This window comes from Micromesistius poutassou (genome assembly GCF_964030765.1).
Source record: "Micromesistius poutassou genome assembly, chromosome: 17".
Lineage (NCBI taxonomy): Eukaryota > Metazoa > Chordata > Actinopteri > Gadiformes > Gadidae > Micromesistius > Micromesistius poutassou.
In genome coordinates this window covers 3,074,947-3,087,288 of record NC_140287.1, presented here as the reverse complement: position 1 = coordinate 3,087,288, position 12,342 = coordinate 3,074,947, and the positions used below count along the sequence as shown (strand labels likewise).

General features: G+C 40.9%; 1 protein-coding gene across 2 annotated transcripts; it reads right to left on the bottom strand.

The window, feature by feature from the left end:
* Positions 1-769: 769 nt before the first annotated feature.
* slc2a2 (solute carrier family 2 member 2) lies at positions 770-11,574 on the bottom strand. 2 transcript variants are annotated; one of them, XM_084482340.1, is made up of 12 exons: positions 11,519-11,574; positions 6,217-6,312; positions 5,700-5,908; positions 5,358-5,482; positions 5,099-5,214; positions 4,716-4,878; positions 4,049-4,155; positions 3,839-3,919; positions 3,421-3,525; positions 2,815-2,916; positions 2,073-2,276; positions 770-1,425 (listed from the first exon to the last, which is right to left on the bottom strand). In XM_084482340.1, exons 1-12 carry the CDS (start codon positions 11,531-11,533, stop codon positions 1,228-1,230), a joined length of 1,521 nt encoding a protein of 506 aa, XP_084338466.1. In that variant the 5' UTR covers positions 11,534-11,574; the 3' UTR covers positions 770-1,227. The 2 variants fall into 2 exon arrangements, with proteins under 2 accessions (XP_084338466.1, XP_084338467.1); XM_084482341.1 differs by having other exon boundaries at positions 6,217-6,309; positions 11,519-11,559.
* Positions 11,575-12,342: the final 768 nt, after the last annotated feature.

Genomic DNA, 12,342 nt, shown 5'->3' with positions numbered 1-12,342 from the left:
AAATGAAATTCTATTCTATAAAATATATTGTTGCCTGTGATGAATGATGTGTTCTGCATGTCGGCAATACATCCACTAGATGATGACACTATACCAACAACTATGTTTACAATGAACACTAACCATCAAATTTTTCTGCTCATTGTCTTTTCGTGAAGCTGGAATAAGTTTAACACAATGTGATGGGCTTCGGGGGGAATAAAGGAGATTATGACTGGACAAAATAAATGTTTATCGATAATTACGACTTGGTTCGGCGATATTGGGATGCTGCTTGGTTGAAATGTTCTGGCTTCTCCCTCTCTCGAGATGAGAAGATCACAAAAACGTGTTTGCTTTAGTCAGATGTTAGTGTTGGTATGATTTATATTTAAAATAAAAATTTCCTAGCCAGTGGAACCTAGTTTACACCAAAAAAAAACACATTTACGGCAGCTCAGCTAACGCATGTAACGTTGTTATGGCAACGAGTGAGCCTGTGTAAATGAACTCATAAACTCGTAAGCAACGTCAACTGTGCATACATCGTGTAGTACCTCATCAGAGCAGGGCGTTCAGAATATTGTGTTCATATAACATGTTCAAGCAGAAAGATACATCACTAACTTTGATGTCTTACACCCCAATAAGATAAGAATGGGGACATTCTTATCTTAAATACTCTTTATACTTAATACTTGTACTCTTTATTATAGAAAATTATCAAGTGCATGTTTAGATAACTTAGATAAAGGGTTTCAATTGCTGTTTAATTTAAAGGCACAATACAAACATTTCTTTGTTTTATTATAATTACAAAATAATTTATGAAAACATGTCTTCCTCTTTCACAATTTGTAGCTCTATGTATTGATTGCAACATTATTTTAAAGTATTTTCTGACAAGTTTGACAAGAAGTTGACATTTTGCAAAGGTATTTCTTTCATCCACTCATAAAAATGGATCTTTCATGTAAACAAAACTCCATATATCAATCAATTTATGTAATTATGTAATTTGCCTTTTTGTTATTTAGGAGAAAATGTCCCACACAGTGACAACAAATAAAGATTAAAGTATTTACCGTTAAGTCATATAGCAGAGGCTTTTATCCAAAGCAAATAACAGTGAATGCAACAGTGAGTGCCAAAAGGCAGACTGCAGGCATCCCATTGAGGTTCAAACCCAGAAGCTTACAGCTGGATGTCAAGCACCAAACACAAGTATGAACACATGCAGGACTGCCTTCAGGCATCTGAAGCGGACTTGAGTTGTTCCAGTTCTGTCTCAGTATTTGCAGGGACCTTTTTAAGGCCCTTCTGGAACGCAGCCGCAATCTCTTTGAAGGATTTCCCCTTCGTCTCTGGGACCTTCAGGTACGTGACAATCGTGAAGACCAAAAGCAGCGCGGCGAACAAGATGAATACATAACTCCCCAGCAACTCCTAAAAAAACAAAACTCAGAATGAACACGACAATGACATGCCAATCACATCCTATCCTACACCACACACAGTCTACGGAAGAGGATTAGGGCCATATGTGAATATTTTTACTCAGTATATGTAAAAGTAGTATCGTGTAGTTTAAAGTCAGAACTATTTTTATTCAGACTTTAAAGTCAGAATTCTGACTTTAAATTCAGTATTCTGAGATAAGAGTCAGAATTCTTACTTTAAAATCAGAATTCTGAGATTAAAATCAGAACTCCAAAAAAAGACTCACATGTGGCCCTAATCCTCATCTGTATGAGTCAGTAGAATTTGTGTCTGGGAAAAAAAAAGAAATATCTACAAGGATATTCATCGATGAACAATGTTGTTCATCGGCTTCCCCACATTGTCTTCATCCCAATCAACGTCTGCCTATAATATCAATGAAGGCACAGTGCTCACGGCTAATCATGGGGCAGTATACAAGGTGCATTAACCCCTTCAACAATCTTTTTCTATATGTTCTGTATATATAAGCTAGCAGCTTATATATACAGAACATATAGCAGCTTCAAGCTTCATTTCAAGGGACCCCAAGTAGGGTCCTAACACCAAGGTAAGGAAACACCGATGCTGACGCTGTGATGGCGTTGGCTTACCTGTATGTAATGAAAGGTCATGCCGATGAGGAAGTTGCAGGTCCAGTTGCAGCAGCCAGCAAGAGCGATGGCGGCCGGTCGGGGCCCCTGGCTGAACAACTCCGCCACGATGAACCACGGGATCGGACCTGGCCCGATCTCAAAGAAAGACACGAAGAGGAACACGGCCGACATGCAGACGTAGCTCATCCATGAGTATTCCATCTGAACACAAAGACAAGATGAACACAAAGAATGAGAAAGTGAGCAAGTGAGAATACATAAGTCAAGTATATTACTATTTTACCATTTCATCATTTATCAGATGCTTGCCTTTAACCATAGTAACTCTGTTCATTTTTTATACACATCTTCATGAGAAGGTAGGAGTGAGGTCTCTGGCTTGGGACCTAAATGTATAGACTCTGGACGTTGAGGTTGGAACCCACAACCTGGTCGAGTCAAACAACCTCAGCCCTCGACAGTCCTACTACCACAACCACTACAACGAAATTAAATTAAATGTAAAGCTTATCTAGATAGAAGTTATTGCAGAAGATATGATCCATGATTATAATAGATGTAATGCAGTTGCATTCAAGTGACTGCATACACTTAAACGTTTCAGTTAACAATGCGTCTGTTTAGTGTTAAATTAACAAATTCTGTTGAATCTGTTAAAATATGAAAAACCACAGGGTGTGATAAAATGTTGCAGTGGTTGAATGATGAAAAAAACTACAGGTTTGTTTGGTTGACAAACCTGTAGTCTGAGACCAACAGTCATGGCGACGGCACAACAGCACATCCCTCCGAGGCCGATGAGAGTCAGAGTGCGCCTGCCAGCCCTGTCCACCAGCACCACCTAGTGGACCAAAAATACATTGCAATGCATTACCATGCGTATGACCCTCATTGTGGGCGTGTGAATGTTAATTTACCTTAAGGACACGCTTGGGGATATTGTATTATAGGTTGAAAGTGAGGCCGGCCTTTTAGTGCTAGTGTTTGCCTCTACATCCTTTATTTGGCATTGTCGGTTTGTGTTTTTTCTTGCAGATTGGGCTGATTGGAGTCACTGTGGATGATTTGCAGTGTCCTCCACTCCCTTATAAGCTGTGCCAACATGTCAGTCAGTTGGCCCTATCACCCTGATAACATGTTTTCTCTTTATTTCTCACAGGTTACTTTAGGTTAGTCCCTGTGTTAAATTAGCTTTTGCTATGTCGATTTGTAGTTGACAGCACATTTGGGTATAGTTTAAATTCATTTTTGTTAAATAAAAATACTTAAACTTGATAGAACTACATGTGGCTTCTATATTTGTTGTGGTTCAAGAGCCGACCATAACAGTGACATATCTACTCACAGACACCAGGGTGAAGATTGTGTTGATGACCCCAACTCCGATGGTGGCGTACACCGGATAACCAACGCCAGCTCGGTGGAAGATGGCAGTGGAGTAATAAAAGATCTATTGGCAGACAAAGATTCTTCATGTTTGTTTGTTGCGATACACAAGATGATGTGCTTACCCACCCTAACTACAACGATACAACGTACAGCAAGAGATAATTTTTGGAAATTTGGAAGTTTGTTCAAATAAACCAATTCATTTATCACAAGGCAACTTTCCCCTTTCATCAAACTTTCTTTCAATATCACATATAAGCATTAATTTAGACTAACATAGTTAAAGGAGAATCCGTAAAATGCTAAGTGGAAGAAATTACGTAATGATGGTTTGATGTTTGATCTGGTTAATATGCCAGTTAAAAGGTCCTCACTGCGTTGATACCAGAGAACTGTTGGGACAGATGCATCATGAGGGCCACCAAGAGTTGCTGTCTGTAAACTGAGGACCGCAACTGGAAGGCAGAGATGGGACACAACACAAGTAAAGAAAATATTGAACTGGTCGTTTTTACACTTCTTCAACAATCAGAGGCCTCTCCCCTAGCCTCTCCCCTCCATGCTCTGCCCAGCAGGCCACCTACCAAGGACAGGATGGAGATCTTGTCCTCCTTCTCTCCCTCCTCCTTCTCTCTCCTCATCTCCTCCAGGTCAGCGCTTTGATCGTACTCTCCTTTCAGCCGACGCAGACCTGCCACCAGAACAATAAGTGTGTGTTGGTATTTAGCGTGACGCGCAAAAGCAACTCGAAGATGTTAGGGACAAAACAGACGGAGACAGAGTTACACAAAACGTAAAATAATCACTGTACAATCTCCTGAAAGACAGAAGAGACTGTTTTCAGATGATAAGTTCAGGGCTGGATCGCAACATGGTTTCACGATACATTTCAGAATCATTGTTTTGAAAATGTATATATATATATATATATATATAGCCAGGGCAGTTTATATGTGCTAACCTGGGTTACACAACAAAGATACAGCTATGGGAGTTGCTCAAACTCGTTGGGAATATAATGAATGTCATTTGATCGCCCATTGCCCAATTTGGGAATGAGTGTACACCACGAGAGAGGGCGGGTTGAACCAAGACCTTGGCTGATCTACATCTAAACATAGACAATGTCAACAATTAACCGAGTGTATAAACAAACCCGCCAAATCATTTAAGGGGCGCAATTAAACTGGCCTTGCCTTATTCACAGTGTGTGTTTGTGTGTGTGTGTGTGTGTGTGTGTGTGTGTCTTACTCTTGCTGGCCTCCTGCACCTTGCCCTGGCAGATGTACAGGTAGCGGGGGCTCTCGGGACACAGGGGCAGCAGTAGGGACTGCAGCACGGACGGGGCCCCCGACAGACCCAGGAGCAGGGGCCACATGCTGTCATTACCCAGCAGGAAGTCTAGGCCTATTACCTACAGACACACGTATAAATATATATCTATATGTATACATTTATTGATATATGTGTATGAACACACACACACACACATAACCACACTCACACATACACATAAACACACACACCACAAAATGTACGTACACACACAAACTGCACGTTTGCAAAACCGCATGTCTAATGCATACATGCCCGTTATCTGTTAATTGGTGTGTGTCTGTGCGTGCATGTGTCACCTGGCTTAGGAGAATACCGATTACGATGGCCAGCTGGTGTAGCGTCCCCAGGGCCCCCCTGTAGGCCTTGGGGGCGATCTCCCCGATGTACATGGGCACCAGCCCCGAGGTCAGACCTGACGTACGCACACATCACATCACAAAGACAACTTTTAACATAGCCTGACGTTAACACCGTCAGATTGTATTTGTATAGTGCTTATCTGAGTCCCTAAAGACACAAAGACCCATTTGTCTGGTGCGGTTTCGCCCTCTTTACCGCAGTAGAAGCCCATGACGGCGCGGCCTGAGATCACCATGATGTGAGGTTTCCACATTTTGCACAGGCCCATCAGCAAGCCGCCAGCCATGGCCAGCACATTGACCAGCAGCATGCCCTTCACCCTGAGGGGGCGAGCGGGAGGGAGGGAGGGAGGGAGAGAGGGAGAGAGGTGGTGGGGGGCAAGGGTTTGCTAGTTATATATCTTTAATTCTCTATCCATTGCTTTTATCCTCAGCAGTTCCCAGTTAATCTCAGTCATTTGAGGTCATTGTCATTATGTCATTAAGGAGGATCCTGCTCTGACTCCTCCCCCCCCCCCGTCCCTCCCTTCTTCCTCACCTTCCTCGCAGGTCTCCCACGAACCCCACCAGGAAGGAGGAGACCATGCCCCCGACGGAGAAGATTGCCACAGACAGCGACCAATACATGACGACTTCTGGGTGTTGTCCCGCCTCCAGCATGACCACGCCCTTCGTGCCGTTCTCTGATAGGGCCGCGTCCCCCTCTGGCCACAGCCCCAGGGAGCGGGCATAGTGCCTCTCGATGACCTATGGGATAGCAGGTTTGGTTTGTTTAGGGGCCAAACATCAAGATTTTTTTCATTGATATTGAACAATATCGACTTTGTTTGTGTTGGGCTATTGCATTGTGGCATATAAATACAATGGTTCTACTTGTTTTGTATAGAGGAGACAGAAATGTGGTCAATTGGTGATTGGTAGACTGACTAATATTATGAAAGAGTCATCCAAAGTGACTTGCATACAGCTGCATTGGAACACACAGTGTTAGGGTTAATAGAGTTAATTAGAGTTAATGCATATTACAGGTTGTTAAGGCTAAAACAATGGCCAACCTCCTGGGGTGCGTTGATGACTCCCATGCTGTAGCCAAACTGCAGTGAGCCCAGCGTGGCGGTGAAGACCGCCAGGGCTAGGGTACCCGTCAGCTGCTAGAGAAACCCACTTCATAGTCAACATAGAGGTATACATACATACACAAATAAATATACACATAAATACATACATAGATGCAAACAAACTCAAGGATTCCTGAGATTTACTGCGAAAAACAATACATAAATGCAATAAATACACACACACACACACACACACACACACACACACACATACAGATTCAATACATACCAGTGGCGGCTGCTCATTTTTCAAAGAGGGGAAGCTCATTTTCGGCCTACATCATATTATAAATTGTCAATTTATATGTAAATTATCCTCTCTGTTCCTTTTCAAGGAAATGCTCTGTCATACCAACTAGCTGTCTTTTCCAGTGACTTGACCAGTGTCCTCTCAGTGGCCAGCAGAGCTAGGCTGCTTAAATGGCCTTGGCCCATTTTGTTACGGGTGTAGGACTTGAGCCACTTTAAACAGGAGAAGCTCCTTTATACACCTGCAGATGTAGCTTGCCATGATTAGTTGCCACTAATGAGAACAGTTTGTAAAGCTGAGGCATTGCACTGTCCAACTCCATGTCTTTAAGGAATACCAAGAAATCACACAGCTTTCCCCTGTCACCCTGCAAGTCCTGATCTGAATACAGGACTTGAAGTTCAGACCTCAGGCTCCCTGAATCAAAGTGATGGGCAACTACCAAAACAATATTAAACTTGAACAAGGAAATGTGGGGATTATGTTAAACTGAAGCAAGGAATTGTGTATGAAATGTACAATGAAAATTGTCCAGCAATTTCGCCAAGCAATATCAAGAAATAGGTTGCAGTTTGTCTTTCGACTCCCTTGCAAAATCTGCGATGGGACTGAGAACTGAAGAGAGCTCCGGTGACATTTTATAGTTCAAAATCACTGTCAATCAAACAGCAACTCAGTCTTTCGCATACCCTCCAATCATCACGCAGAAGCCCAGCGTCCAGGCCAGCCCACTCCTCCATAGACCTCTGAAGAATAAGTCCCGCCTCCAAGGCTCCGGTTCCCTCGGTCAAATGTCTATGGAAAATAACATGGGGTTTTTGAATGATCGTACATAACAAACTCTGTAGGTGGCGGAGAAGTAAAAGCTGCGTCACGTTTTGAACTACACACTTTTTCCATCTAGTTTCTGTGTTTTTGGATTGTTGGTGCCGTTAAAGAAGTAAACGATTATTAATGCTACTTTAACGGCAACAAAAATCCAAAAACCCAGTTGAAACTAGATGAAAACGGTTGTAGTTGAAAACGTGACACAGCTTTTACTTCTCCGCCACCTACAGAGTTTGTTATGTACGATCATTCAAACACCCCGTGTTATTTCCCATAGACATTCGACAGAGGGAACCGGGAGCCTCGGAGGTGGAACTTCAGAGGTCTATTCACCACCAGAGACGCTGAGCGTCCGTGGGAGGGACATAATCGCAGCATTATCCAATGGCCGTCGACTTTCGACGCACTAAAAAAAGCTGTTCTATGCAGCCCCATTGAAGTGGATGGACACTGAGCTTCAACAGGCAAATGCACTGTGACACTACGGGAATGTATGAGAAGGAAATCGAGTCAGTCGACCTGCGATAAGCAGCTGATTCTGAATGAACTCGTCTTCGAGATGGACGTGTTCTAACACATTTTTAGTCAATGAAATGTTAACACAACATATAACTATATTTGACCATTTAATTTTTGAAATTTTAGGGGAAGCTCAGCTTCCCTTGCAGTCTTAGAGAAATCAACACTGATACATACATACTTTTCATTAACCTTTTCACTTTTCATTTATCAAATTAAATCTCCCCAATGGCTTTTCGGACAGTGCTAAGATGCTACCGCTCACCATCGGTTAGAGCTAGAGAAACTGCCTTGCTGTCTGACTTTTTGCATAAACTGCCCAACGTGTGTATTGTCCTAGGAGACCTGAATTGGAACTGGCTATCGATTTCATCAGTGTTAAGAGACCTATGCGATGCATTACACCTGACACAACTAGTAGCCTACCTAGTCACCTGCACGCCTCAATACAAAACTAAGTCTACATTAATTGACGTTATTCTACTTCGTTTAAGAATGCTTGATTCTGATTGGCCGGGAGGAGGGATGACTTGTCGGTTGTACTTGCCGCTTGTATTTTTTTTCTATCACAGAAATTTCAAACATGAGCTCCATTGTAAAAATAAACCTTGTTTAAAAAAGTTTCTAAAATGTGTCGGAAATCTATCGGAGGGTCAGTCAATGCATAGTTTCGCAAGCAAGATACAATGTAGCAACTACGTTATTAAACTAGTGATCAGATGCAGCCTTGTGTGGTTGCTATAGAAACTAATTAGCTACAGCTGAGCTAACGTTATTCACCGTAGTTCTAAAGGGGACTACTTTTTGAGGGAGATGAACTCAGACAGAGTATACATTTAATAAGCACGCAATACGAATAAGAAAAAGCATATATAAGTATTTGAATTGTTTTATTAAGTTGGCAAGCAAGAAGTAGAATAAATGGGATAATCACCTCAAGGCAGGGCAATAAACAGTTTGATATGCCCTGCTCGGGCGGTAAGCCGTCCACTAGCCGGGCATATCAAACTGTTTATTGACCTGCCTCTCGGTGATTATCCCTTACTCGTTCTGACTAATGCTCCACATAAGTACTGCCTGGAATTATATTTAAAAAAGGCTTTTAGCCATAATTGATAAACATGGCCCCTATTAGAAGATATAGAGTGAGGGGCGAGATAATCCTTTGTTTAATGACTCTATTGCAAGTTACAACTGCTATTAGAGAACGAAATTAAGTATGGATCAAAGCAAAAAATAAATAATAATGATAAATGTTGGTTAAATTATAGGGTATAAAGAAACAAATGCACAAAACTAATAAAAAGTACAAAAAGTGAGCTTTATCTGAATAAATGAAAACCTTAATTCCCCCCAAAAATGTGGAAAGCTATTTAATTTTCTTCAGGTGACATGCCACCCCCCACTATCCCTGAAGTGATAATAACAAGCCAAGGTGAAGTAAGGGGTAAATAAAATTTAGTAGACACTTTCAGCAAGCACTTTACGGCCGGCAAATTTGGCAGCTGTCATGAATCCTGACTAGTTGTTATCATTAACTCACGGACTCATGCTGTAAAGTTGACTGTAATATTTTGGCCTCTGTTGTAGCAGTCCGCGAGCGTCAAACGATGATGAAACGACGGTAATGGAGGGGTGTCTAATTTCTAAGGGGAATGTTCTTACCCCTACTCTGTATTGAGGGGCAAGGGGAAGACTCAGACAAGGGGGAGGGGGAAGGGGTGGAAATGTGATTGGCCCTTAGTCTATACAGTGGTTCTATCCCCAAGACGTGGAAATCTGCATTTTGTCCTCACACTATTAAAAAGTGGAGACCCCTCGGCCTTAGACAATTATAGTCCAATCTCCAGACTATCTTTCTTGGCTAAACTGTTGTTTTGTCACTCATAAATGAGCAACTAAAACATTTTTTAACTGACAACTGTATTTTAAATCTGGAGAGGACACAGTACAATTATGGCTGTAACCCCTGTTACAAATTATATCATTAATGCTTTAGATAACAAATAGTCTTGTGCTGCTCTATTCATTGACTTATCTAAAGCCTTTGACACTGTGGACCATCATCTTATTCTGCAAAGACGTTCACGTTCACATTCTCCTATAGATTCCACTACTTCCACAGAAAGTGGTACTCCAATAGAGAGTGACCTCATACAAATACCTAGGTATTTGGTTGGATGATACTGTCTTTTTGGGTCCATATTGAGAACCTTTTAAAAAAAACTCAAAGTTAAAACCCAAGTTAGGCTTTTATTTTAGATTAAAGAAGTGCTTTCCTTATTCAGCAAGGAAAAGGTTGCTGCAGAGCACATTCTTATCAGTCTTGGATTATGTTGACCTAATTGATATGCATTAGACTAAGAAAACTAGATGTAATATGCCACTCAGCCTTGCGTTTCATTACAGGTGCAGCAGCAAGGATTCACATATGAAACTGTACAATGGTCCTCTCCCTCAGAAGGAAATTCCTTTAATTGATTTTCACTGCTAATGCACTAATGGGTAGATTACCCCTCTACTTTTCAAATTTGCTTGATTACTATAATAGTGTTTACAGGACAAGGTCATCAGAAAAAATACTATTAATTATTCCATCGACAAGAACAGAACTTGGTAAAACTTATTTTTCATTATATGCACCAAAAGTCTGGAATGAACTCCGAACCACCAATAACTCCAACCTTTCAATACTTTTAAAAACCTTTTAAATGCAACTAACTGAACAGTGTAACCTTTAACTAGGTGCCCTTTAAGTTGTATGTATGTATTATTTGTCATATTATGTGTAATGTCTTGTTTGGGTTTTAATATATATAGTTTTAACTTTTTGCAGCCAGTCTTGGTCAGGGCTCCCTGGGAGAAGAGTTACTGTAACTCAATGGGACTTTTCCTGATTTAATAAAGGTAAAAAAAAATAATAATACTTGGAAATAAACAACCAATAATAAAATGCAAAAATACACACACACGCATGATATGCAATTTTAAAAAGTGTGTCATAATAGAATGTTTCGTAAATGAATAAATCAAGATATTGCCCAACATGCCTAGTCATTGATCGCATTCTACAAGCGCAGCAGATAGATAACATCAGTTAATGATTTGCAGTGATTATCCATTAGCATGTTAGCCCAAGGGAAAACCTGTAAAACAGCTTTGTACAGCATATTGCAGTGCAATTGTGCCAAAATACGTGAATTTAGCAGTGTATTGATTTGTCAATTAAGACAAAATACCATCAAAAGTCATACAGCTGAATACAGATTGAGCAAACTAGTATATATATTTTCTTTTTTTGCTCTTTTTTTAATGTTAAAATTATTCAGAAAGGAATAAAGAAAGAAATAAAACTGCAACTTCAACCTTATTTTGGAATGAACTGCTAGTTTAACAAGTGAGTGTGTAGGTGCTAATAGACACATACACAGACACACACACAATTGATACAAATATATCTAGATCCTTTTTTCATCTGTTCTTGCACATATTAAACATATCATTTATGAATTAATGAGAATATTAATAATACATTTAATAATACATTTAATACATAAAAAGAACACTAAATCCTGTTAGCTCTTGCTAAACATGAAGAAGAAGATACTAGAGTTTGCAATGAGAGGGTAAAATCGTCCCTACCTTGTCCGACTCCATACTCCTCCCTTAGAGAAGAGGCTGCTCGCACAAACACAAACACGAGTCCAGAGTACCTTTCACTATCACCCCCTCCAACACATGCACACACACACACACACACACACACTCACACACACACACACACACACACACACACACACACACACACACACACACACACACACACACACACACTGCTAATCACCGATGGACCTTGTTTGTGCATGCACTGGCCACTCATTTCTCTGGCTGTTTGCACATGGTTTGTTATAGGTTGACAGTATGGTTCTAAAATTAATTCTGAAAGAAAATGTGATAAATGTGAAAATTTTGTGTGAGGAACCTTTGTACTTTAGTGGTGTAGTGGAAAACTGCATGTCCAATGGTTTAAATGCCCTCTGTATGACACTTGTGTGTTACCAGGAGCAGCAAGTGGTGATGGCTTAATGACTGACAGCAATATCTAAGTGGTCTACTTACTGTGCTTTAAGCATCTGGATAGTAACCCCCCCTCCCCCAGTCACTCTCTTTTTCAATAGTTAATGATATACAGGGACGTAGATGTAGATAACCAGACGTTCCACACACACAGACAAACGCACACACACACACACACACACACACACACACACACACACACACACACACACACACACACACACACACACACACACACACACACACACACACACACACACACACACACAGACACACACAGGTTCGATCTTCACAGCTTGTTATGCCCGTTCACCTGCACTCCCTTACCACAACCATATCCACACAGCAGTTTGTTTTGGTAAAAATATAAAAACAATTCAATTACAGTA